This window comes from Peromyscus eremicus, chromosome 1, assembly GCF_949786415.1.
Source record: "Peromyscus eremicus chromosome 1, PerEre_H2_v1, whole genome shotgun sequence".
Lineage (NCBI taxonomy): Eukaryota > Metazoa > Chordata > Mammalia > Rodentia > Cricetidae > Peromyscus > Peromyscus eremicus.
In genome coordinates, this window is record NC_081416.1 from 113,994,462 (window position 1) to 114,022,439 (window position 27,978).

The 27,978-nt window shown below is 48.7% G+C and overlaps 1 protein-coding gene across 1 annotated transcript in view; it reads left to right on the forward strand.

Moving 5' to 3' along the window:
- Positions 1 to 27,978, forward strand: part of Arnt2 (aryl hydrocarbon receptor nuclear translocator 2) — a 162,282-nt gene that overhangs the window by 25,331 nt on the left and 108,973 nt on the right. Inside the window, 1 exon segment of the mRNA XM_059271971.1 lies at positions 21,988 to 22,102. Coding sequence (XP_059127954.1) covers positions 21,988 to 22,102 — 115 coding nt within the window.

Genomic DNA, 27,978 nt, shown 5'->3' on the forward strand with positions numbered 1-27,978 from the left:
TTAATCTGTATGTTGCCATGTGTTCCGTGGCTTTACCTGTGTGCTATTACATGCTGCTCCTTTGGCGGCTTGCTGGCGTCTCTCCTGACTCAGCCTTCCTCTTCCCAGAATTCTCCTCTCTGCTTACCCTGCCTGTACTTGCTGCCTGGCTACTGGCCGATCAGTGTTTTATTTATCAACCAGTCAGAGCAACACATTCACAGCGTACAGAACACCCTACAGCAGGGAGTAGTTTATTCTGGAATCAACTATGAATGACCATGACTCAGGAACACAGATTTGATTTGTTCCAAATTCCATGTCCCAACATGGTAACAGTTTCATGAAGGTTTTATAGTAACGAAGAAAGCCACGAGTCAAGACCCTTTTCAGATTCATTGGTGGAAACACTAGGTAGGCAGTTACAGCAAAGTGGAGAAGTCTGTGCTGTGGGCCTCCGATGCTGTCTGATGACATTCTTAGCTTTTTGGTGGGTAGAAGCTAGTGGTCTGTTAGTTAATACGACCCAAAGGTTTTACCTTGTAGTCATAGGGATGTTAGGTTAGACACAGAGGTGGGTAAAGAACCTAATATAAATTCTAATTAGTCTCTGAACCTGCAACATTCCAACCTCTCCACAATCACTGAAGTTCTAACTAATTGATCGGCCTTATGGAAAGTTCAGTATAAGTACAGATCATTGCTGAGAAGTTTCACACACAGCTCACAGGCAAGGGGGCTTTCCGAGGGGATGCTGAAAGCATCATCCATGCTCTTCCATGCCCTGTCATGCTGTCCTTCCTAACAATGTCATTGACATCATCTGATGAGGTCTGAGTTAGGGGGTGATGTATAGTCTACACACAGAAGGAGTCAGCCTAGTACCCAGCTATTTGGGCAAGACAGCAAAACCTAGATGAGGTCCCAGCATTCCTTGTCTGTGTTCTTAACCACAATGTCACATGTAGTTTCACACAGTACCTGAATGGGAACCACCTCAGGTGCTTATAACTACCACCGCTGTTGGAAACTGATGCTGAAGAACACCCAGGTCTTAGAGGAGGAGCCGATAGAACCTAGGTTCTCAGCCTTGCCTTCCAAGGTTTTTGAAGCAGCGCTCTTAATTTAACAGGAGTGAATCCTGCCCCTGTAGGAAAGAGGAAGAACATGTGTCGAGGGCAGCAGATACCATTAGCCCTTACCACACACACAGCCCCCAACATCGGTCCCCTCTCACATTATCATCATCCTCTCACATTCTAATCTGACCTCTGGATCTAAAAGCAGATGAAAATATTTTACAGTGTGTAATGAGTTGAATCATCAACACTGGGGGTGGGGGGGCATCCTTTATGCCAGGCAGAGTATATGTCACTGGAAGATCCTTTATTCTTAGCATACTCTCTCTATAGTCTAGGTCTCCTTTTAAGGTAGGCAGCATCAGAAAGTAACAGCAGACAGATAGCTTTGTAGAACAAAGGAACGGTGTGGATGGACACTGCTCAGCCCAAGTGTGAGCTATTCAGTATGTGCTATTAAATATGTATTTGGTCTTCCTGTTTCCTTAGAGATATATGAGTGTCCTTTGTGAGCCAATTATACAGCTGGTGGCTGGGACTCTGGCAACTTCAGGATGGGGACTGGTTACCAGGTAGACCTTGGCAGGAGGAGAGGGTTGGGACTTTAAGCCCCATCTCTGACCCTTGGAGAGGTTTCTAGTTTGCTTTCCTGTTGCTATGATAAACACCACGATCAAAAGCAACTTAGGGGAAGATAGAGTTTATGTCAGTTTACACTCCCATCACAGCAGGGAGTTAGGGCAGGAACCCTGAGCAGAGACCAGGGAGTGGGAGCTGTTCACAGGCTCACTCACCGGCTCACGCTCAGCTAGCTTTTTTATATAGCCCAGGATCACCTGCCTGGGGGTTGTGCTGCCCATAGTGAGGTGGGCCCTTTGTTTCTATCATCAGTCAAGCATCCTCCATACACATGGCCACAGCCTGTCTGATCTGGGCAGTCCTTTGGTTGAGACTTTCAGATGATTCTTGGCTGTACTGAATTGACAACTTAACTAACCAGGATGGGAGCAGAGAGGGACTAGAGATGGAGTTAATCCCAAGCAGCCAAAGACTCCATCAGTTATGTCTGAGTCATGGGGACTGCATACACAAGTTTGGGAGCTTCCTAGTTGGTGGCATGTGAAGGTACCAGGAGTGGTGTGTTGGGATTGGACAGGGAATTTCTCTACCCCCTCCTCCATACCTGTCATCTGCTGAAGCCAGTGTAGATGCGTATGTCCATCTTCAGTTTGAGTTGTTAGGAACCTCAGCCTCTTCAGGCTTTTTCATACGCTTCTGACTCTGAGGGGCTGGGATCCACCCGATCCTCAAGGGGTATTAGTATGACCTCAGGAGTTTTTTTTTTCTGCTGCAGCAGTCTCTTTTGGTAGAGTGACATGGGAACATATCCAAATATAGTGTAGGAATAAAGGACTACAATCTGCTACTGACACCCCTCCCCACCAGGAAACTGAGCTGGGCACAGCAGTCTGTACAGGTCAGTGCAGGGCACCACTCTTTATGACCCACCTATGTGCTCTGCTACACTTGCCCTAGGCTGGACTATGTCTGGGTACTGCTGGTCTACAATGCTAAGCCAATCATTCTCCTCCAAAGCCCTGCCCTAGGAGTCCCCACCAGGCTTTCCCATTCTAGGATGAGAATCCCAGTCATTGAGATTCCCACAAAGCATGGTCAGCGGTACTTATACAGTGCTGTTTTTAAGATGAAAAACCAGCCCCTTGTGACCAATGCCCCACCCACTGAGTAACTAAAACAAGATCCCTGAACCCGAAATTGTCCCTGAGAAGCCAGCAACTGTGGGCTTGTGAGGAGTTCACAGTTCTGCCCTCCCTGCATGTCCTTCTTCCCAGGGGTCTTTCTGGAATGACAGCATGGAGCACTGATAGTCATTGTTCTTGTGCTTGTGACCTTGTTATGCAGGATCAGACCCCCACACTGCCACTCACAGCCTACATCCCCAAGACCCTGTTCCCACTAATGCCTGCCCTCTGAAATCCCAGTAGGGGATTGGGAGGCTGCAATCAGGGTCCCAAAGTTGGCTGCCTTCCACTCTGTCTTTCTGAGGCCATGTGTTCTGCACTCATTCTAGGTCTGTGTGTTATAGGGGTGTGTGCTAGGAATGGACATCTTGGTTAGAGGTCATCACAGATGGGTCTAGACCCATATCTGTTGTTCACTCCTTGTATCATCCTTGAGAGTTTGGACATCAGGCCTCTTGAACTGCGTCATCTTGTCAGGGCCCCTGTCCGTACCTGCCCAGCTGTTTCTCAGCCTTCCTGGTGGTGTCCATACTGAAGCAACAGCAGCTGCTGCCTTCCTGGTCCCCATCTTGATGCTGAGAATGGCTTTGCATCTTGGAACTTCTTTAGAGATCCCTCTTCTGTGGCCTTCAGATTGGGCAGCAACTTGAAATGAAAGGGTCGCTGCCTCAGGCCTCTCTTTCAAGCCTCTGGGACAAAGCTAGGTATGCCATGCCAGGTTCTAGTCTCTCCTATCATGCCTGGAGGAACTGACCACTGTCCTAGAGAGGATTTCACTCCCTGGGGAGCTTTTGTTGCGCTTTCCTGAGATCTCAGCTTCCAAGGTCTGGGGCTTTTCTTAAGAGGTGAAAATGTAGCATCTGTTTCCCAGTCTGTGGCTACCCCTGGTGGGTGAGGACTTTGATGGGACAGACCTGCACAATGCTCCACCTGGATCTGTGGATACAGTGGGAAGGCAATGCCAATGAATTGATAAATTACAGGCAGATGTTCTCTTGACTACACCTGACTTTCTAGGGTCTGGGCTTAGATCAGAGGTTGACAAGTTATGGTCAGTAAGCCCTGCTCCTGGTTCTTTTTATTTGTTATGTCCCAGGAGCCAAGAAGCATGTTTGTATTTTCAAATGGATATAAAATGACACCAAAAGAATATCACATGCTATTCAAATTTTACATGAAATTCAAACCTCAGTATTTGTAGTGCAGAACATGACCCCACTATGGACATGCATGTCTAGTCCATGGCTGCAGAAATGAGAACTGACAGCCTGCAGACTTCACAGAAAACTGTCGCTGAGGTAGTCCAGGCTGAAATGAATCTCATGCTTGAGCTGAGGCCTTGGTGGAGCATACCAGCATTCCCATTCATTGGGAATGTCACTACATTCTGCACTCTTTGTCTGCAACTGCAAGGTGTTTCTCAGAAGCACCTGCACCAGTTTCCTGTCCTCCCAGGAAGCCCATAATCCTCTTCTCTAGAAGCTCCCATTTCATTTCTTCAAGTCTGAGGTCCTGTACCCGTTCCTCTCCTTGTCACTGCGATGGAATATCCGACAGAAGCAACTGAAAGGAGGCAGGGTTTACTTTGTCTCGTAGTTTGATGGGATATAGTGCATAATGGTTGCACTGGCTGGTTGTGTGTGTCAACTTGACCCACGCTAGAGTCATTAGAGAGGAAGGAGCCTCAGTGGAGGAAATGCCTCCATGAGATCCAGCTGTAAGGCATTTTCTCCATTAGTGATCAATGGGGGAGGGCCCAGCCACAGTGAGTGAGGCCACCCCTGGGCTGATGGTCCTGGGCTCTATAAGAAAGCAGGCTGAGCAAGCCATGAGAAGCAAGCCAATAAGCAGCACCCTTCCATGGCCTCTGCATCATCTCTTGCCTCTGGGACCCTTTCCTCCCCAGCTTGCTTTTTGTCCTAGTGTTTTGTCACAGCAATAGAAACCCTAACTGAGACAATGGTGGTGGAGAGGCATGGTGGCCGGTGGCTTCATGGTGATAGAAGAATGCAGCTGTAACTTTGAACCTGACATCTAGGTGGAAAAGGCCGCAAATGTTAGACAGGAACCTTAGCCTGAGGTACAAAACTTCAAGTCTGACCCCAGCAACCCACTTTTTACAGTAAGGTCCCCGTCTCCTAAAGGTTCCACATCCTCCCAAAACAATACTATCAACTGAGGACCAAGTGTTCAAACATGGGAGCCTGTGGAGGATATTTTATATCAAAATACGAGTGCCACAGGGGACAGATTCCACTTGGTCTAACAGCAATACCTTAAACAAACAAGAAAGGCCATTCTAATGCTTTGCATGTAAACAGTCTTACTATTTTGCATATTTTATATTTGTAGAGTAATTCACTGTTTAAAATTTAACACAAAATGTTTTTGTTGAATGATGGATGAATGTATTCATCAAGGAATATATTCAACAAGGAAACCACTTCACTTCATAAGACTTCCTAAAGAGAATTTTGTATTATGGAAGGATGTGTGATTTACTTAATGAATTGTTGTGTAAACAGGGGAAATGTTAATTTTTTTTTCCTTTTTAGAAAAGACATTTTCTGAGAAGAATTGTGCTTATGGTATGATACGCTGTTTTTCTGGCTTTATAGTATTTCTGCATTGGATATCTCTACTTGAATAATGAGAGAATAACAAATGCGCCTTTCCTACTATCTTGCTATGCAAATGTCTTTTATTGACATGCATCTTTACATGGAGTTGAACAGCAGCATGCCGCTGTGTGGCAAACTTGAAGCCATAAGCAAAGTTTAGAGGGTCGAAGGCAGAGGAGAGTGACCCGGGGAGGAAAGACTGCAGGAAGGCCGAGTTTGTGTTCATTCCCGGGTGCTTTTGTTGGAGGGAAGGGAAGAGCCCTGCACAGGAATCAGAGATACCCAGAGGGACAGAGATGTGAGAAAATGGAGTGAGGCGTGGAGGGGATGATCAAGAGAAGTGTAGTGGGTGGCTCAGGAGTAGAGTCAACAGCCAATGAGAGAGAAGAAGCAGTAAGTGGAGGGGGGCGGGATGGACCAAGAGAAGTGTAGTGGGTGGTTCTGGAGTAGAGTCAACAGCCAATGAGAGAGAAGCAGCGGTAAGTGGAGGGGGGCGGGGTGGAGAGGGACGGAGGAGGAGGGCGAAGGACAAGAAGAGGAGGGCAGGAATGAGTAGGCTGAAGAAGTGGGTCCGACAGCTTCAGCGAAGATGGCTTGTTCGTTACTCTTCTCAATGCTGTGACAAAACACTTCACAAAAGCAGCTTAGGGAGAGAAGGGCTTGTTTGGTCAGCCTGCTGTCCCTCATGGAAGCAAAGATGACAGAAGGAATGGTTTGTAGGCCAAGAATGGAAGCTGGGTGTCTGCAGTCAGGGGGCAGAGAAAGGAGAACTGGGGCCCGGAGCGCTTCCTCCTTTTTCCTTTTTATTCAGGACATAGGACCAGCCCGTGGGATCCACATTTGGGGTGGATCTACCCTTCCAGTTAGACCTCTCTGGAAACACCTTTGCAGGCATGCCCAGGCTGAGGTGATGCAAATCTAGTCAAGTTGACAGTGGTGATTAACCGTGACAGTAGGTGAAAAGATGGTCCTTTGTGGGGATTTCTTGTCTTAGTCAGGGTTTCTATTGCTGTGACAAAACACCATGACCAAAAGCAACTTGGGGAGGAAAGGGTTTATTTGGCTTATACTTCCATGTTGCTGTACTTCCATCACTGAAGGAAGTCAGGACAGGAACTCAAACAGGGCAGGATCCCAGAGACAGGAGCTGATGCAGAGGCCATGGAGGGGTGCTGCTTACTAGCTTGCTTCCCCTGGCTTGCTCAGCTTGGCTTCTTATAGAACCTAGGACCACCAGCCCAGGGATAGCGTCACCCACCACCATGGGCTGGACCCTCTCCTATTGATTACTAATTGAGAAAATACATTATACCTGGATCTCATGGAGGCATTTCCTCCGCTGAGACTCCTTCCTCTCCGATGACACACAAAACCAGCCAGTACATTTCTCATGAACTTTTCTGAAGTCGTGGTGGAAGGTGAGTTGGGGTGTGGCCGATGGACATGTTCACAGCCATCATCTCCTATCTTTTTTCTTAAAAACAATGACAAAAGATTTATATTGATTTGTAATTGTGTGTGTGTGCACCCATGTGCTGGTAGAGGTCAGAAGAGGGTATCAGATTTCCAGGAGCTGGAGATAAAGGCAGATGTGAGCCATCTGACGTGATCAGATCCTCTACAGAAGTAGTAAGCTCTGTTAACTACTGGGCAGTCTCTCCATACCCCATCCTTTATTTCTCCCAAGTCCTGCTCCTGAGAGGTGGCACCCGGATTTGTGAGTCCGGATAAACAAGGAAGACTGGCATGTCCTTGTTATCTCGTGCCCACTGTTGTCCCTGAGCCCACTTCCAAGGAGCTCGCAGTGCCATGGTGGTTACAGACACAGCCGATGAACTTCATGGCCATGCTGTCTGAGCCACATGACTCTGGGCCTCCACACTCCTCACTCTCCACTTCTCTGAATGTTGCCCCAGGACTTCCCGTCACCCCCTCCCAAGGTCCATTAGCCCTAGCTTCTCGTTCTGTTCTGGTTAGCGGAGGTCGAATGTATGGAGCACCGTTTCTTGTTTGTTTGTTTGTTTTTGTTCTCACTGTTTAGTGTGGTGATACTTTATTTGTAACCCCGAGGCTCCCATATTGCAGGTGCAGTGACCCCTGCTGAGAAAAGCCGTTCATTAGATGTCCAGTTGCTGCTTCCACAGTGGCATGGGCCACTGAGGCTACACAGTCCTTTCAGGGGCCTCCTTTGTCCTGGAGCCTCAGGTCAAAACCCTGCCTTTTCAGCCTCTTCTCTTGGCTACTTCCCTCCCATTCTCAATAGCAGCGAACCTCCCCGCCCCCCCCCACCCCCGAGTCTCCGGGCATTTCTGACCACAAAACCCCTTAAAGTTGGCCTGAGTCACAGTCATTCCTAGAATATGTGGGGCACACTTTTCTGGGTACTCTTACTGTTGCCCTGACTTCTAATTGGTAGCAGCATCTCCTTGACCTTAACTAATGAATCTCCTGATCTGTCTTTCCTGGAGCCTCGCCTCCCTCGTCTCTCTTGATAGTCTTTTCTTCCCTTTCCTTCTGTTTCCTGAATATTTGGGTTGTGGAATATTCAGACCGTTTATCACACACAGTTACTACAGTATATCCTAATCAGCATATACTAAGCACCACTTCCCCTTGAACATGGGAATAACACTGCTGCTTTCACAAGCCCCTGTACGTGCTCCTTAGCCTGCTCAGTCTTGGCATCTCTTGGGAACTCAGTAGACACTCTGTCTTTCAATTCTGACTTGCATCTTCCCAGCACACCCCCTTCCTGGAGAGTAAGTTAGCTCAAGCTGTGGGCGGCTACACGATTTCTTACCTACTGGCTCCTGTGACATTCCCCCTGCCCCCAGACTCCAGTATCCTGGTGCTCTCATTTATTTTCAGTCCTATCATTTGCATTGTTTCCTAACTACAAGAATATTGCATTCTATGTATTAAGAACTTGGAGATAATAGAGAATAAGTGGAACTAAAAATCACATGTAATCTTAACATTAATATACTAGCTTTGTTCCAGTTGTAGTGTACTGCACAAGCACACACACACACACACACACACACACACACACACACACAGAAAGAGTGGGAGAAGAAGGGAGGGAGGGAGGGAGGGAGAGAAAGAGAGAGAGAGAGAGAGAGAGAGAGAGAGAGAGAGAGAGAGAGAGAGAATATCTTTTTCTCCTTTCATGAACACATATTGAATGTGCATTGAATTAATTCAATTTGACTTAGTGCTGGTAGTGGAGCATCAAAGTCAATGTGACCGTGATCCAGGCTGAAGCCAGATGTTACAGTTACAGAATGGCAGTCTGACATTGTAACAAGCAAGAGTATTGCTACTGTTTTTACTGTCGTTTATTAGTGGTATTCACATTGCAGAAACTGTATTTCTGTGTAAGCAGCAGTGGAGTCTGGCACTGCCCTGTGAGATGTTCCTGTACTTAGTAGGATACAAGCTGTGATGTTTAACAGATGGGCATTTGCCACTGAGTTTTATGAAGAACAGGGCAAATTGGAGCTACTTTATAGTTCCCTAATAGATCCTACTTTTCTTTCTCTCTTTGCCTTCTCAATAATTTCTGTGCTGACAGTGATTTGCTATAGGTGTGGCTGTGTGATTCTGGAAGTCTCACTCCTTGAGAGTCTTTTACATAACAAACATGACAAATGATTATTAATTTATCCTGGAAAAGACATGACAAGTCCAAGTTCCTTGAGAGATGCACTCTCTAAGCAAATAAACAAGGGAACGAGATCCTAAAGGTTGTTTATGATTAAGGTAGTTTACAAAATAATTCCACATAGGTATAGATTATGATACATTATGTAATTTCTTTTATTCTGCTTTACATTACTATCTATGGTTCTATACACATCTTTGCTTAGAAAGGACATAACAGTCTGTTATGGTAGCAAGCTCATCCTTTCTCTCTTAATAGTTGTACTGTTTCTTTGTTGTTCATTTTTTAATTTTTGTTTCTGTGTCTATATGTACATATACATGCAATTGCCCTTGAAGGCCAGGAAAGTACATCAGATGACCTGGAGCTGGAGTTAAATGTGGTTGTGAGCTGCCTGATGTGGATGTTGGGACCTTAGCTCCTACTTTCTACAAAAGCAACAAGTGCTCTTAGCTGCTGAATCATCTCTCCTAGCCCCATTTGTGTGAATACATGAATGGGAGCATGTTTATGCCATGTTGCACATGTGGAGGCATTGTCTCAGTTCTACTTCCTTCTTCCAGATGACTGTAGCTTGTGTCCGGTTGACAAAAAACTACACAGCACTCCCATCAACGCCCCCACTGTGATGTAACTTCCTTCCACCAGTCTCCACCTCTTTAAGTCTCCACTACCCCTCCAAACACCACAGACGAGGGATGATCTAAGAGCAGGTGACATGACGTTCTCAGAGGGCCAGTCCAGAGTGGAGGGATCCTGGTGAGCTAATGGAAAGAACTGATAGTAACCAGAGTTGTTGGAGTCAGTGAAGATAAAGGACAGGAAGAAGAAGGTGTGTTCCCCTCCTTTTAAACAAAAGAAAATAAAATCTAGAATCACATATAGACCCTTTGGGCACATTCAACATTCAAACCAAGACTCAGAAGCTAAAGCAGCCCAGTAGGTTTTGAGCAGATAGTGTGGTTGGAGCTGGACTTGGTGGATCCCTGACAAATACACTCATAAGATGGTGCATCCTGCTCTATTTACTTACTCTAGCACTTTCCTGTAAGATTATTCTTTGAATCGTGTTATCTAATGGCAGAATGACTTTCATCTGTCTGGCTATTCCATAATTTATTAGCCTTTCTCTTTATGTCAGACATGTTTACTCATTTGGTTTCTGGTCAGCCTTAGACTGTCTTTGGGCAGGCTGTGTGCATCCAGTCACTCCTCCTGGTCCTTACCCTTCACATTTGTCATCATCGTGAGGAGACCTCCACAGTAGAGAACTGGTCTCTTGTGGTTCCTTCAGGGAGTCCCCTCAGGTGTTTGAAGATGGCTTCACTTCTTCCACTTCCTCCAAGACTGTCCTCAGGCTGACAGACTCTGCCTCACATGGGTTCTGATCCTCAAAGCACCTGAGCTCTGCCTCACTTGAGGTTCTTAAACTTCTGAGTGTGAAGTAGCAGAGCTTTGAGGCCCTGGCCCTTTGAGGCCTTGTCTTCCACAAGCTACCTACCCTCTGTGCTTTCTCCTCATTCCTGGCCAGATTGACTAGGCTCAGGCATTGGTAAACCCCAGCCTGGGTTTTAGTCAGGTTGGAGGCCGTCTTGGCAGCAATCTGTCCTGTGCACTTTAAGCCTTCCCTACTATGTGTCCTGGCCCATCTTCTCCGCAGCCAATAGCCCCAGCTTTCCTCTGAAAGTCTTTGGCTGTTGGGAGGTCTGGTGTGCCTCGGGAGTAAGACCCTTTGTGGGCAGATGCCCCACTGTGCTGAGATTCCTGGCCTTTGTTCAGTACCTCTGATCCTCTTTCTGTACCTCTGTTGTTTGAAAATAAAGTCCAAATGTGCAAAGAGTGAGGGACTTCGGATCACTGAGCCCCAAGTGGAATGTGTCCATCAAACCCCTCCTCTCAACACTCAGGGATCTATGCAGAAGAGATGGTGGGAAAATTGTAAGAGCCAGAGAAAAGGAAAAAGCCAGAGGAAACAGCTTCTTCCAGGCACATTGGGACTGATGCACACAGGAGCTCACAGAAACTGTGACAGCACACACAAGTCCCACACAGGTTCAAACCAGTGTCCCACACTGAGAAGGAGAAATGGACACAAAGTCCCACCCCAACCAAGAAGCCATTTGCAATTGATAACGTGTTAGGAAAGAAAAAAATCCATTTTCTCCACTGGAGTGTTACTAGATATATCAACTGCACTCTGTGGCAGGCGTATTACCGAAGAGTAGCTAAGACATCATGGACTCTGTGTGTGTGTGTGTGTGTGTGTGTGTATTTGGTTTCATTTGGTATTTTTGTCTTATTGATTGTTTTGATTTTCATTTTTTTTTTATTTTTGAAGAGAGAGAGAATGAACATTAAATGTGTGGGAAGGGAGGTGGAGAGAATCTGAGGAGTTGAGGGAGGAGAAAAACATGATCAGAATATATTGCATGAAACAAAATTTTTAAATAAAAAAATACAGTTTAGCACAGAGACACTGGCCCTTCAGCCAGAAGGAAGGTAAAAGAAGCTAGTTTATGGGCACGAACACTGATGGGAACCTGTGTGCTGACACCAGTGTTTCAGAGCACGATGGGGCTGGGGAGACGGGACCCCCCAGTGCCGCCATTACTAGTTGGGGTGGGAGGGCCTCTCCCCAGTCTGCATGGCCTGTTTCTTGTCCCCAAGGCTAAGGCCTCCCTGCTAGGAGAGCTCAGTGTCTAGTCTGAGATGACTGCTGCCAGGGCTTGGCTCCATCCTCCTTTCCTCGCCCCAATCATAAATCCCTCCCATTTCTGCCACCTCCTGCCCTATGGCATGGGTGTGTCTTACAGAGGCTCATCCTGCCTGTGGGATGAGTATGTCTTACAGAGGGTCATCCTGCCTGTGGCATGGGTATGTCTTACAGAGGCTCATCCTGCCTGTGGGATGGGTATGTCTTACAGAGGGTCATCCTGCCTGTGGCATGGGTATATCTTACAGAGGGTCATCCTGCCTGTGGGATGGGTATGTCTTACAGAGGGTCATCCTGCCTGTGGGATGGGTATGTCTTACAGAGGGTCATCCTGCCTGTGGCATGGGTATGTCTTACAGAGGGTCATCCTGCCTGTGGGATGGGTATGTCTTACAGAGGGTCATCCTGCCTGTGGGATGGGTATGTCTTACAGAGGGTCATCCTACCTGTGGGATGGGTATGTCTTACAGAGGGTCATCCTGCCTGTGGCATGGGTATGTCTTACAGAGGCTCATCCTGCCTGTGGGATGGGTATGTCTTACAGAGGGTCATCCTGCCTGTGGGGTGGGTATGTCTTACAGAGGCTCATCCTGCCTGTGGCATGGGTATGTCTTACAGAGGGTCATCCTGCCTGTGGGATGGGTATGTCTTACAGAGGCTCATCTTGCCTGTGGGATGGGTACGTCTTACAGAGGGTCATCCTGCCCTATGGGATGGGTATGTCTTACAGGGGGTCATTCTGCCTATGGGATGGGTATGTCTTACAGAGGGTCATTCTGCCTATGGGATGGATATGTCTTACAGAGGGTCATCCTGCCTGTGAGATGGGTATGTCTTACAGAGGGTCATCCTGCCTGTGGGATGGGTATGTCTTACAGAGGGTCATCCTGCCTGTGGGATGGGTATGTCTTACAGAGGGTCATCCTGCCTGTGGGATGGGTATGTATTACAGAGGGTCATCCTGCCTGTGGGATGGGTATGTCTTACAGAGGGTCATCTTGCCTGTGGCATGGGTATGTTTTACAGAGGGTCATCCTGCCTGTGGCATGGGTATGTCTTACAGAGGGTCACACAGCTGGTTAAAACCTGACAAAAAACCTAGATGCAGAGCCCTGTGCTCCCTGTTAGCATCATTTTTCTGTGCATTGTGCTACAAACATCCCACCCTGAGGAGGGCCTGTAGGAATCGTGAGCTCTGCCTTCTATCCGGAGGAGGAAGGGACCCTCCCTTACCCACACTTCAAGAAAAATCCTTCACAGTCTCCCACTGAAATGTTTTGGTTACAAGCTAGATCTTTCCTTTATGTGTCGCAGCTGCACAAGAAATCCAAGTATCCAGTTTTTCAGAACCTAAGCAGTTAATGCTGGAAATTTTGCTGCAAATAAATTGATCAGTATGCAAGACAGTTGTCACGGCTGAATCATGGTCCACAGTTAAGGTAAACAGATCTGTGATGACATTTTCTGAGCAGAATACAAATGCCGTGCACTTGCTCCCAGAGGTTTCTGGCATTTTCTTTCTACACGGGCAGCATATTCTCCTAAGAAGGTGTTGTTCATAAGGAAGAGAGGCCTTTGTTCAACCCTCTGAGAAGGTAGGGCTGGAACATTTGATGTGCTATCTGTGACGAGCATCGCTCTGGGAAAGATGGGTGTGGAGGGAACATTTCCTTTGCTTAGTGCCCTCCTTCCTCTTCTCCTACCCATGGAGAGAGCCTTTTTGGCTTTTTATTTATTTGAATGGTCATAAAAAAGATTCCATGTGTTTGTATTGTGAAAGTTTGCATGTGGTTAGTTTTCTCCATGTGAAGATCGAGGGCTGTTTTCTCCTCTGTGGATTTCCATGAAATAGAGAGGAGGAGAACAGAATGTCTTTTCACATTCCCTCCTCTTCTTTCATCTTCATACTCTCAAGATTCACGTTTTCCCAGGCTATTCCTGCCTGCTCTGTTTTATAGGAATCTGACACAGCGTGGCTGGATCTGAAATGAGAACTAGTCTGTGGCTAGATGCTGCGCCATGGGCCATGGATGCTGTATGTGTTGTGGTGAAGCCTGCGTCACTTAGTCTGGGCTGATGTTCTGATGTGTGCACAGCTTAGTTGCAGCACTATGTAGGAGCTAGCAAGCAGGCAGTTACCCTGCTGTAGTGGGGAACTCTGTTCCCCGGGGATGGGGGGATCCTTGCAGGTGGGGTTGAATGCTGTGGGGTGCTGATATTTCTGTTTCTGTATTGGCCATCAGTTATAATGAGGAACCCTGAGCACAGGTCATTACAAGAGAGTCATATTGGACATGGGGGATAACTGAATCTGTTGAGAGTGGCATTTGGGGGTCAAAGGCTTCCAGAAAGTTCCAGTGACTGAAAGTGAACCGGAAGGTGCACCCTTCCAAGGTGGCTGAAATGGGGTGTGCTTGGACACTGTGGAGCAATGGAAGGGCTGCATTCAGGAGAGAACGTCTGCCGTGCTTCTGCAGTCCGTGGATAGGCTATCCCAGGGGTAGCCTCCTTCTGGAAGTCTTCTGGAACCTTCTCTGGCATCCCCAGCGCACAAGGCTTCCTCTCTCACTGCTAGCAGCAGTCAGTGTGAAAGGCCCAGCCAGCTTCATGCTCAGTCTTGATTGGGCCTTTAAAAAACCTCTGGCTGCCTTGTGGCTTCCATCACAGCCTGTGGCTCAAAATAGGCTTTGGAAATGGTCCTTCTGATTCAGACAGACAGCAACCTGAGCAAAGGAAGGGTGCCTGTTTAATCCGGTTCCTTAGCTGGAGTACGGACGGAGGAACTCAAGGCAGTGCCAGCTTCTTCAGGGCCCGTGTCCTCGGAGTTGACAGACACAAGAGGTTACGGATGCTCTTGTTCTTCGCAACAGGTCCCAGCACAAGCTCCTGTGACAGAGTACTTGTCAACTTCCAGCCACCCCAGCCGTGGTTTTCTTCCTTCTCTAGAATTTTCTGCCCATTCAGTGTAGGAGGATCAGGTGACCAAGGTTTTTTTGGGTTTTCCCTTTTTGAGCCTTGAGGCTGACACACCATTATTTTGAGACAGTGACATCATCTTTCCTCTTTGAGGCTCTGTCATCCCAGCCAGCCTGGTCTCTCACCTGGACTCCTGTGACCTTCATTCTCTCTCGGGAGGAATACAGGTAGAGTGGGACGGTGTCTACACTGAGGAGGGAGGGGCTGATTGGAAACAGGCCTCCTTGAGACTTGGCCCTGGAGCTGAATCTAAATGACCAGGGAGTTAACTGGGTGAGGAGAAGGATGAGAGCTTTTCTCACCTAAGGATGTAGTGTGTGCAATGGTCCTGGGGTGGGAGGGGATAGAGTATAGTGTAAGGACGGACAGGGAAATGTGCCCTGCCCAGAATGGTGGACAGCAGAGGTGGCAGCAGCCTGACCATGCAGGAACAAGTTGGTCATGGCAGGGACTCCACACAGCGTTAAGGGTAAAGAGAAGAGGAGAACGGGAGTGCCATGGCTGGTTTTATCCAATCTGGCGGAGTGGGCACTAATAAGAGAGCCAGGGCAGTGCAGGAGGCTGGGGCGTTACCAGCCAGGCCAGCAGCAGAAGATAGACAGACTTGGAGCTGGGACAGCAGGCTTAGGGATCCACAGAGGTGGCGTTGATGTAACACACCTGGAGGAGGTCACCGACGGGAAACATGCATAAACGAGGCTGCCTGGGATGCCCTGGAGTCCTGGTGAAGAGCAGCCACTGGAAGGACACATGCAGGATGGCCAGAAAGTGGGTGGCCAGGGATACGGCTCCTGAGAAGCAGGATGGATGCCTGAGTAAGGCTGGGGAACCGATCCCACAGAGAGGATAGGAACAGGAGAGTCACGGTTGGCCATTACCAGCTGTGGCCACTGTATGCATAACCGCAGATCTCTGGTGGGGTATTGAGACCACGTCTGAGGAGAGAAGAAGGGCCAGTGAGTGGGAGGAGCAGAGAGGCAGCCATAGGGGCTTGGCCACTGCTTTAAACTTTCCCTTGAACAATGGAAACCCCAGCATGTGTTTTAAGGTGGTTTGTGTTTGACGTGTGGTGTTGTTATCATGGAATGCATTTGAGTTTCTGTACAACACCAGACTCCTTCTTTGCTGACTGTGGCATCTGTATGTGTGAGGCTCATGTCCTTCTTGCTGAAGCCTGACCAGGCTCTGCTTGATCTGCCTATGGGGAATGGGAGTTGAGAGCAGGATGAAGGATGCACCCAAAATTTCTGGGTTCCCTCACCAGCATGCATCAACCCTCTGAAGGAAGTATGGAGCTGTAGCAACCTGCCAAACCGGGGGCCGTGTCTCTGCCCTGCCCATGACTGAGAGCAGGCACTATGGCCATGCCAGGTCCAAGGCAAGGTGCATGGTGTGTGTGTGTGTGTGTGTGTGTGTGTGTGTGTGTGTGTGTGTATACACCTCTCCCATTAGTATCTTCCTTGATCCCACAACTAGTTGTTTGTGTGCACACTGCATCTGTATGGTTTGTATGGTGTGTCTAAGTGAGGTATGCGTGTGTGCTTAAGTGTGTGTGAATCTGGAAGGGAGGGGGGAAGAGTGGTCGTGACGCAGGAAGTGGAGGCTCACTGCTTCACCCAACTCCACTGGAGGAATACAGTGCCTGGTCTGCCGACCCTCCCTCAGATGTGGCCAGCTGCCTGCTGGCACAAAGGGCGAGCATAGAGGGACTGCGCCAGCTCTACTCAGGAAGAAGCCCATCTCAGGCAGCCCAGGCTGGTGCTGTCCCCATTTTCATGCTTTGGTGACAGCAGTCCCAGGTGAGCACTTTGGGAGGAACAAGGGTCCCAGAGCGTAGCCTTCCCTGCACCCTGCACATCTGTGAGACGGGACCAGAAAGCCAAGAATCACAGTCGTGCAGGGAAGAATCTCATGGTAAGATGATTACGTTTGTTAACACCTCTGTGCGTGTTTAACTGCATGAACATGTTTACTGTGTGCCTGGTGCCACATCTGAGTGTGTGTACGTGCCTTAGTATCTCTGGTCCTCATAACTTCGGGACATGTGCACTATTTCCTCCCTCTTTACAGATAGGATATCAAGGTGCAGACAAGCGATTTGCTCAAAAGTTATGAAACACTCTCCTCTAGGTGTGTGTGTAAGATACACACACACACACACACACACACACACACACACACAGAGCGCTCTGTTGAAAGGTACTCTTTTCCTGGGGAGAAATAATTAGAGAGGGGACATTTCTTTTGGTAGACATCATCCATTCTTTTCTGTCCTCACGGCAACTCCGGGATGTAGGTATTTGTCTGACTTTGTAGATGAGGCCTCTGAAGCTTGGTGAGTTAAGTCACTTCCCATAACCCCACAGCTCAATTGAGTGGCCCCAAACCACGGCATTTCCTGTGTGCCACACAACTTCTACTGGGACTGTGGTTGAGAGTCCTCGGTGTCAGTTCATCTCTTGGGTAGCTGGGGTGCGGTCCGCAGGGCACCCCACTTCTGCCTGGGTACCTTGGGGATGACAGGCCTGTAGTGAGTGGCTCTCCCACTCTCCAGCTCTGTGGCCTGGCACCCACCTCTCCCTGCCGAGTTCTCCAGTCCGCAACAAGGGATGCCTTTGTATCTACTTCATGGGTGGATGGAAGTCAAGTTCATGACAGGAAGGTGGCAGGGTTCCAGGAAGACAGTACCCAATATAAATCTTGAGCAAAATTCTGTCATTGTTACCAAGCCAATCTGTTCATCATTGGACATGCCTGTTGGAGAAGGCCCCCTTCCTCGGCCTCTGTCCCCTGCATGCATTGCTCCAGTTCACTGGCTATATGCAGTCTTTCCTGTGTGTTCCTCATGAAAAAGTTTTAACATTTGCTGTTCTGTTTGTGACATTGAATTAACACATCATTAAACTAATATTAAAATAGCACATGGTGAGGTTGCTGGAATGGCTCAGTTGGTAAAGTGCTTGCATTACAAGCATGATCGCCGGAGTTCAGATCCCCAGAATTACCATGTAAAAAGCCAGGCATGGGGGTGCACTTCGTAGTCCCAGAACTTCGGAGACAGAGACAGGAGGATCCCTGGGTCTCACTGCCAGCAGCTTAGCTGAATCAATGAGCTCCAGGTTCAATGAGAGACTCTGTTTCAAAAATTCAACCCATTGAGGATCACACCCAACTAATGTAAAACTCTGGCTTTTGCACACATATGCAAACGTGCAAACGCATTTACGTACACACACACACACACACACACACACACACATGCACACACACACACACACCACCCCGCACTGCATACCACATACCTCCTCAGTCCCCAGACTATCTCGTGGGGCCTGGATACTTTAGCATCTCCATTCATGCCGCTGCGTTGTCTTCCGGAAGGCTGTCTTCGCGGACCCCAGTTGCAGAGTGTGGCAGTGGCTGCACTGTCCTCTTACTGGCTCTGAGGGGTGATTTCTTCCCATACAGTGTGATCACCAGGATTCCTTTCCCCTTGTTTAAGTGCGAAATTCAGAAACTCTGGAGCAAATCAACACTGCTCCCATAGGGTGACTCTGCTTGTTAATGTTTGGGCATTTTGGCTGTATTTGGTACCAGGCCATGGCTCAAACCTGGCCAGGAACATTTCTGTAGCATCTGCCAGAAGAATCCTGCAATTTTTGCCTGTTTATGCAGCAGTTAAAGGGAACAGCTACCAGGTTTGAGAAGCAGGCATTTACCAGGGGAGGTGCCAGCAGACCACATGGGTGTACACAGACAGAGGAGAGAGACCTACAGACCACACAGGTGTACACAGAGGAGAGAGAGACCAGAAGATCACATGTGTGTACACAGAGGAGAGAGACCAGCAGATCACATGTATGTACACAGAGGAGAGAGACCAGCAGATCACACAGGTGTACACAGAGGAGAGAGAGACCTGCTTTCTATTTTCTTGGAATCTATTGCAGATGTCTCCTAAAAAAATCAACATTGGAAACATTTAACCTTTAACATGAATTCAAGCCTCAAGGATTGCATCTTCCATTTGGTTTATTTGATATCTATAAGTGTATTTTGGTTACTAACAAGGCATTGGATTAAAATGGACTATCTATTCCTTAGCTAAATTGTGAAAAGTGGACACAGGAACAGATTTCCTCTCATCACAAAGAATGCCTGTCTCAAACCAGTACCTCATCCCAGTTAAATCCCAGCACCCGGCTGAGCTGTTTACTAGCACTGCATTCATGACTTTAGTTATGTTATTTGAATGTTTATTTTCCCAGACATTGTGTTAGGCTCGTGGCGTCCATTATTCTTAATTTAAAAAAAAAAAAATGACTTCACAAGATAGGTATTTGAGCATTTCATAGACGTTACTGTGCCCAATAGTGGCCCAGTCATTCTGTTAATTGGCACCTGCTCAAGCAGCTATTTGGAAATGATTGACGGCAAACTCGATCTTCCTCTTAGCCCTTTGTAGGTCATTGTTAGTGAAATGCATTCATAGGGAGGAACTGGAGAACAGAGAGAGAGAGAGAGAGAGAGAGATCCTGAGGTGATTGTGGGATGGGATGGACATGCACTGGTCAACGGGACACTTTTTCAAAGCCATCTCAAGATAGGAATGGATCTTCAAAATTACCTCCCCCACTTTGTCTTGCCAGCCAGGGTTTGGGGAGCTTTTACTTTCTGCAAGTTGGATCCCAACTGGAAATTTTGTTTTCCTAAAACAAACTTTAGTGGTTATCATCTTTGCTATACCTTTTGGTTGCCACATCCCGCCTCTCTGTGCTGGGAGTGACTGGCCTGGAGGAGCAACGGACATTTTGAGATTTGCAGATGATGGTCAAGATCAACTCCACTCTGATGTTTCCTTCACTCACAGGCATCGAGGGTGTTGGCTTTAACATGCTGAAACTAACATTGCATGGTGCACTGGTATAGCGGGCAATAAATGTTGTTTCTGGAGTCCTAGACATTTATTATCCACTGGATTAATCAAAGCTGAAGTAACTTCTTCACATAGGATTTCTCAGTACGTGTGTAATGGGCATTGGCATCTTTAATAAAGGAGATCGATGCTCAGCTTTTCCGACCATGTTTCCTCTGGAGCCCTTCATCCTGGAGACTCGGAAGGGATGACTACTCTGGAGAACTGGCTTTAGAATGTTGTGACCTGTGGGTTCACCTTGCCTGCTAGACAGCCCTGACCCCCAGCTTGAGACTCAACAGAAGCTGGGGAGTATCAGCTGCTTCTATTTCAGAAAGACATTTAATACCCTATCAGAAGCAGCTTATGTTGAGCTTGTCAGGACATCGCTGTGCCTGCTACCTCACAGTCTCAAACCCAGGAACTGCCCAAGGGAGGGATTTTTCTTGTATACTTCCTAGTGTATGCACTCGAGACCACCACAGTCCTCAAAACTTTGTGAACACAGTGGAGGGGCTGATTGAAGATTGTTATCAGTATTATCAGATTTCAAAGTTTTGAGTAGAAAGGCTTAAATATGTTTTTTAGCCTATGAGACAACTGTCACATGACTTCCTAGTCTCCCTAGAGAAAAAACAGTGATAACACCAGGCAGAAGGCACCCTCAGTGGTCATTCCTTCTGTCCTCAGAGGAGCCCGATGCACACTTTATCCTCAACTGTTCTGCTGGAGTATATCTTACAGACCACTGTGTCCCTTCTGCCCCAGAAAGGCCTGAGCTTAGAAGAGCGACCTCAGCAGAAGGCATTCCAAAGACCAGTGAGCCTTGCCAGCGAAGCTGCTCCAGGGGTTTATCTTGACAGGGACTTAATCAGTACAGGGTGCCAACAGCCCAGAAAGTGTGAAGAAGAAACTCTGTGACAGGGTGATTGATTTGAAATCAAGGATGTCTAACTTGGTGTTAAAGAGATTCCAGAGATGTCTGGCGTATTAGAAACAATATGTTAACCATGGTGAATAGGAAAAAAAAATCACTCCCTTCTGTTGCCCAACATTCTCTTTCTTTACATTGGTATTTGTTCCTGGAAAACCTTGGCTAGGGATACCCAGATGCCTCAGTGTGAGGCTGTTGCACGAATTCTAATTGGTCTTACAGTAAAAACCTGGAACCAGATATCAGGGTGAAAGCTGAAAGATCAGAGAAGCAGAGCAAGCCACAACTACCACCTCTTACCTCACCAGCTCCTCAGCCTGAAAGAGCCCAAGTTCCTGTCTCCTTCTGCCTTATATTCCTTTCTCTGCCTAGCCATATCACTTCCTGTCTCAACTTCTTGGTGCTGAAATTAAAGGGGTGTGATCCCAAGTGCTGGAATTAAAGGTGTGTGCCACCAGTGCCTGGCTCTGTTTCACTTATAGACTGGATCAATCTTGTGTAGCCCAGTGTAGCCTTGAACTCACAGAGATCCAGATGGATCTCTGCCTCTGCCTCTACCTCCCCAGTGCTAAGATTAAAGGTGTGTGCCACCACTGCCTGACCTCTATGGCTAACTCTGTGGCTAGCTCTGTCCTCTGATCTTCAGGCAAGCTTTATTTCCTAGATTACAAACAATATATCACCACCTGAGGCAACCTCACAATGAAGCCTAATGGGGGACTCTCAATGCCCCTGAATCCATGGGTTCTGACAGTCAGGGTTTCTGAGTCCACACTGAAGGTGGAGGACTAGGCCCTGTGTAGAAGCAAGGTGGAGGTCAGTGGGTACTACTACAGGCAAACTGTTACTTAGGTTTAGCCTTGTCCCAAGCACTGTGGTTGGTGCTAGCTTTAGCGTGCTCTCTCTCTCTCTCTCTCTCTCTCTCTCTCTCTCTCTCTCTCTCTCTCTCTCTCTCTCTCTGTCTCTCTCTCTCTGTCTCTCTCTCTCTGTCTCTCTGTCTCTGTCTCTGTCTCTCTCTGGCTTTCCCTTCCACCTAGATAGCCCACCAGCCTCCAGGTGACTGGGAAGCATGAGTCCCTTAACTGCTGCTGCAAAGCTGCTCTCATGCTTCTTAACCACTGACTTGAGCACTCAGTTGGGAGTCCTGCCCAGAAGTGAAAAGCAGAGGCCAGAGAGCCCAGGACTGGCCCAGTCAAGTGACTGGCAGTGAGCCAAGTGGCCATAGCACCAGGTCCTCGGGGCTCCCTCCCAGGTAGGCTTTCTTGGGGCAGTGTGACAGCTTTCTTGCTTGTCATTGGGTTTTTCTGTCATTAACAAAACTTCTTGTCTCTGTTGACTTGCAGAAATGGCTTCCGACATCCCTGGATCTGTGACCTTGCCTGTTGCCCCCATGGCGGCCACTGGGCAGGTGAGGATGGCAGGGGCCATGCCTGCCCGAGGAGGAAAGCGGCGATCCGGGTAAGCAGACCCAGCGTTTCCAGGAACCAGCCTTAGTCAAAGCTGAGCAATGCTCTTGACCTGTTAGAAAAGTATTGTTTTTTTTTTTTTTTTCCCCCTCCTGGAGAGTGAAAGCTCAGCAGTTTGCATCCTGTTTAGATTTTGCAAGAGTCCTAAACATGCACATGATTTGCTTCTAAGTTTTCTGGGTCCTGGCACCCAGCTGGGGATTTCTGTTTGCTTGTCCTTGTAGGGAGAGTGTGCTGTAGGGGCCTGCTGGGCCTTGGTTATGCTAGCTCTCTGAAGGGAGGCGTTCACTCTCAACTGCCTGAACATTCCGGCCTCATTTGGCAGATCCAGCGCCAGGAACTATAAACGATCTGACTGGGGCCCTCCAACCTTCCCTCCAATGCTCATCTGTCCTAGGAATGTGCAGGAATTCCTTTGGCCAGGATCCAGCACCCGAGCGCCAGCCAGATATGTTGAATATTGCTCAGATAATAAAGAGAATAAGTATTAAGCTCTGTTGACTCTACTGGTTCTAATAGGTCACAGACCACTTTTGAGCAGATGAAACCCAAATGGGAACCTACTTGTTTTGAATGATGTTAGCATCTATACCCAGAACCCGTCAGTCCAACCAAAGGAAGAACATAGCTGGTATTTCCCAGCTCAGTGTATTGCTCAACCCTGTTCCCCATTGATCCCTTCTTTTTCAGTTGAGTAATTAATAAATAAGCTGTCTCATGATGTTGCTTGGTTTCTGATCGCACACTGCCCATGATTAGAGCTATCCAGTGAGAATAGAACGCACCTTCCATAGCCCCAAGACTGTGGGCTGGACCCATGTTGGAATGGTCCAGCGTTTTAATCCCAAGAGCCTCTTCCAAGCCCTGTGATGTTTAAAGAGGCACGGAGGCAAGGGGACACTGAGGCAGCCAGTGTTCTGTTTGCTGCTGCTGGGTCTCCTCAGTGGGTGCCACAAATAACTACCTGGTAAAGACTGTGACTTGCCTCTGGGGCTTTGTGTACAGCTGCCTGCTATCTGAGCCATCGTTCCTGCTAACCGTAGACCGAGTTCAGCTGTACAACTTCATAAAAGAATGTGTAGAGTGTTAAAATATCCGTTTTCCAATTAAAAAAAAATCCAGATGATTTCAAATGCTATTTTAACTCACATTCTTTAGTGAGAAACCCCATTGTTCCTCCTTGTCTTTTTCCAAAGAGACCAGACTAGGCTCCAATGAGCCCTTTAGGTTAGTCTAAGGGCTTTCTCCCACCCCATGCTGAAGACCCATGAGCTCTCCCTGTGCTGGGGGTGTCTGTGAGCCTCTGTCTCCTCATGGTTTGAGCTGGTGTGCACCCCGGCAGCTTTCTGCCTTGGCCTGTAGAGTCCTAACGCAATCCTGGAGTCATTGCACTTAAGACAGTTTCATGTGGACTTAGTACCGTGGCTGGAATTCCCCACAGCTGTCCTCCAGGCTGTATCATTGCACACACTCTTTTAGTTCCTTCTCTTTTGCTTTGACACCCCATGACCAAGGCAAGTTACGGAAGGAGGAGAGGTTTATTTGAGGAATGAGAGTCCATCCCCACCTCAGTGGGAAAGTCCAGCAGCAGGCAGGCATTGCAACTAGAGCAGCTGAGAGCTCACACCTGAAACCACAGACAAGAAGCAGAGAGTAGACTGGGAATGGCATGTGGCCTTTGAAGCTCAGTGACACATGGCCATACCTCCTAAGCCTCCCCCAGAAGGCTCACCAACTGGGGGCCAAGTATTGAAATATGTGAGACTGTGGGAGACATTGACATTTCATTCAAACCAATACAAACACACACACACACACACACACACACACACACACACACGCACGCACACAGCACCATGGTACCAGAAGCTAGTGTGGGCGCTGGGTAGGCTACTCTTAGGCTTGGGTTCCATTCCACGTATAGCTGAGGAAGCAACCTATGAAGAAAGGAGGCAGAGATGAAGGTAGGTAGGCAATGGCCTCCGACATCCTGCCATAAGATGAGGCTGGGGTTCTCTGAGAGCAGACAATGAATTGGACCTTTGCTTGGAAGCCTGTTCCCCTTGCCGTCTTTCTTGGAGTCTGTATGCTGCCTGCTCTTTCCTCCTGTCAGATGGTGGGAATAAGACCCCATGACTTAGAGACTCATGCTGGGTCTAAGAAGGGGAACTCCATTTTTAAAGACATGTTTCCATAGTAATTCTTGTATCTGGCACTGTTTACATCTCTTCCCCTGATACTGGTCCCTTCCATTGTGAGACACTGATGGAGGCTATGTGTGTCAAAAGGTAGATAGCTCCATCAGGGCCTTGAGCTGTGGCTGGCAGCTCCATCATCAGGGCCTTGAGTTGTGGCTGGCAGCTCTATCATCAGGGCCTTGAGCTGTGGTTGGCAGCTCCATCATCAGGGCCTTGTGCTGTGGCTGGCAGCTCCATCATCAGGGCCTTGTGTTGTGGCTGGCAGCTCCATCATCAGGGCCTTGTGCTGTGGCTGGCAGCTCCATCAGGGCCTTGAGCTGTGGCTGGCAGCTCCATCATCAGGGCCTTGAGCTGTGGCTGGCAGCTCCATCATCAGGGCCTTGTGCTGTGGCTGGCAGCTCCATCATCAGGGCCTTGAGCTGTGGCTGGCAGCTCCATCATCAGGGCCTTGAGCTGTGGCTGGCAGCTCCATCATCAGGGCCTTGTGCTGTGGCTGGCAGCTCCATCATCAGGGCCTTGTGCTGTGGCTGGCAGCTCCATCATCAGGGCCTTGTGCTGTGGCTGGCAGCTCCATCATCAGGGCCTTGTGCTGTGGCTGGCAGCTCCATCAGGGCCTTGTGCTGTGGCTGGCAGCTCCATCATCAGGGCCTTGAGCTGTGGCTGGCAGCTCCATCATCAGGGCCTTGTGCTGTGGCTGGCAGCTCCATCATCAGGGCCTTGTGCTGTGGCTGGCAGCTCCATCATCAGGGCCTTGTGCTGTGGCTGGCAGCTCCATCATCAGGGCCTTGTGCTGTGGCTGGCAGCTCCATCATCCGGGCCTTGTGCTGTGGCTGGCAGCTCCATCATCCGGGCCTTGTGCTGTGGCTGGCAGCTCCATCATCCGGGCCTTGTGCTGTGGCTGGCAGCTCCATCATCAGGGCCTTGTGCTGTGGCTGGCAGCTCCATCATCAGGGCCTTGTGCTGTGGCTGGCAGCTCCATCATCCGGGCCTTGTGCTGTGGCTGGCAGCTCCATCATCCGGGCCTTGTGCTGTGGCTGGCAGCTCCATCATCAGGGCCTTGTGCTGTGGCTGGCAGCTCCATCATCAGGGCCTTGTGCTGTGGCTGGCAGCTCCATCATCAGGGCCTTGTGCTGTGGCTGGCAGCTCCATCATCAGGGCCTTGTGCTGTGGCTGGCAGCTCCATCATCAGGGCCTTGTGCTGTGGCTGGCAGCTCCATCATCAGGGCCTTGTGCTGTGGCTGGCAGCTCCATCATCAGGGCCTTGTGCTGTGGCTGGCAGCTCCATCATCCGGGCCTTGTGCTGTGGCTGGCAGCTCCATCATCAGGGCCTTGTGCTGTGGCTGGCAGCTCCATCATCCGGGCCTTGTGCTGTGGCTGGCAGCTCCATCATCAGGGCCTTGTGCTGTGGCTTGGCAGCTCCATCATCAGGGCCTTGAGCTGTGGCTGGCAGCTCCATCATCAGGGCCTTGTGCTGTGGCTGGCAGCTCCATCATCCGGGCCTTGTGCTGTGGCTTGGCAGCTCCATCATCAGGGCCTTGAGCTGTGGCTGGCAGCTCCATCATCAGGGTCTTGTGCTGTGGCTGGCATCGACTGTTGTTGGCTGTCACTGTCACCGGCATGGTGTCTCCAACTGCTCCTTCTGTTAAGATTGTGGGACACCCTTGAAGAGACGGAAATGGAAGAGAATGGCTTGTCAGGAGAGAAGAAAACAGCATTACTGTGCCCTGCCCCATTCCCTTCCTACCCCAGCTCTCTCACTGATGGTCATTCTTACGGAGTATCAAGTGCTCGTGAAAGCCATCCGTTCCTCTCTAGTGCTTCCTAGCCCCATAGAGCTGGTCCCCTGAGGACTTCGGACCCTCCTGGATGTGTGCCTGGCCTAGTGCGGTGAGTCCTTACTGGCTGGGCTTTCTCCCCACTTCACTGACAGGCTGAGCAGTGAGGGTCTCAGCAGGGCACTGCTCTCCATCTGGCATCTGGGACACAAGGTGAAGGTTCAGAAGTTTCAGATTCTTTCCAAAGTAGCTCCACATGTGTGGGAGAAATGAGCTGAAGCAAGTCACCTGACGTACATTCTTGTTGTGACCTCCCTGAGCTCAGCAAGGGGTGGAGGAGGCTCCCTCGGGGCAAACTCTTTCAACCCTTGTGAGGAAGTGGCAGTGATGAGTGAAGTGAAGAACTGAGCCTGCTCCGAAGCTAGCCATTGGGATGGAGGGTGGAGGCCGCAGATAGGGATGGATGGGAATGTATCAGCTGCTGCCGTGCATCCCAGGCTGGGCTTCTAAAACACCATTAGTGAGGGAGGAGGCTCCAGAATTCAGGACCAGCCTGGGCTACACAGTGAGGCCCTGCTTAAAAATTAAAGAAGAAAAGAAAGAAAGAGTGGAGAGAGAGGAGAGAGAGAGAGAGAGGAGAGAGAGAGAGAGAGAGAGAGAGAGAGAGAGAGAGAGAGAGAGAGAGAGAGATTTGTATTTCTAAGTGGATGTTCCTCAGGTTTAAATGTGTAGTTCAGCTGTAATATCAGCCAACAGATCCAGGCTCTGAAGGGAGAACATTTTCAGACACATTGTCACTTTGCTCTGTTCTGGGGAACCTGTGGCCGGACCCAGGGTTGCTCCTGTGTAGCCACTGTTTGGCCAGCCCTACTGGAACGACCTTTCTCTTTGTTTGCTGCAGCGAAAGCAAATGCTGCATGAAAACTCATATTTGATGCTGCGCTGTTATCCTTCAAAAGCACTGCTGGTGAGATTCTCATGGCTTCCTTTTCACTCAAGTTATGCTCAGAAATGCCTCTCCAAGCTTCTCGTTCTGACTCACTGGCAGGAAAGTGGGGTCAAGTGTGTTTTCAGATCACTCATTCACTGTGCTGCGTCTTCTAGAGTGAATACAATAAGGCTTACAGTCATATTTTGATTTCTCTTATTATCCAGATGTTTCAGTATAATAGAAAAACATAAAAGACGTAAAATAAAGGATGATTTACTCACACTTTTTATAGCAGAAGAAAAGGCATATTGTAGTCGTATTTATTGTAGTCATATTTAAAGTTGGACATGGTGGCAGAGACCCGAAGGTGCACCTGGGGCAGGTGTTGTTTTGAGATCTTTTGTTTATTCGGGGGCAGTGGGGTGTGTGTGTGTGTGTGTGTGTGTGTGTGTGTGTGTGTGTGTGTGTTGCTGAGGGGCTAGTGAGACTGTTTGTGTGGAGCGAATGATCCTGAAGATCTCAACAATCACATGGGGATCCTGATTTATCTCCTAGGATGGACCCACTTTATACTTTTCCAAATGGTTGCTGCCAAGTGTGAGTCCATGCATGCACAAGTGGCAGGTGCAGTTTCTCCCTCTGCTGTGTGTGTGAAATTGCATACACACTCATAGGTGGTGGGTAAAGTTTCTCTCCATGCTGCATGTGTGAGATTGCATACACACTCATAGGTGGTGGGTGCAGTTTCTCTCATGCTGCATGTGTGTGATTGCATATACACTCATAGGTGGTGAGTAAAGTTTCTCTCCATGCCGCCTGTGTGTGATTGCATACACACTCATAGGTGGTGGGTGCAGTTTCTCTCCATGCTGCATGTGTGAGATTGCATACACACTCATAGGTAGTGGGTGCAGTTTCTCTCATGCTGCATGTGTGAGATTGCATACACACTCATAGGTGGTGG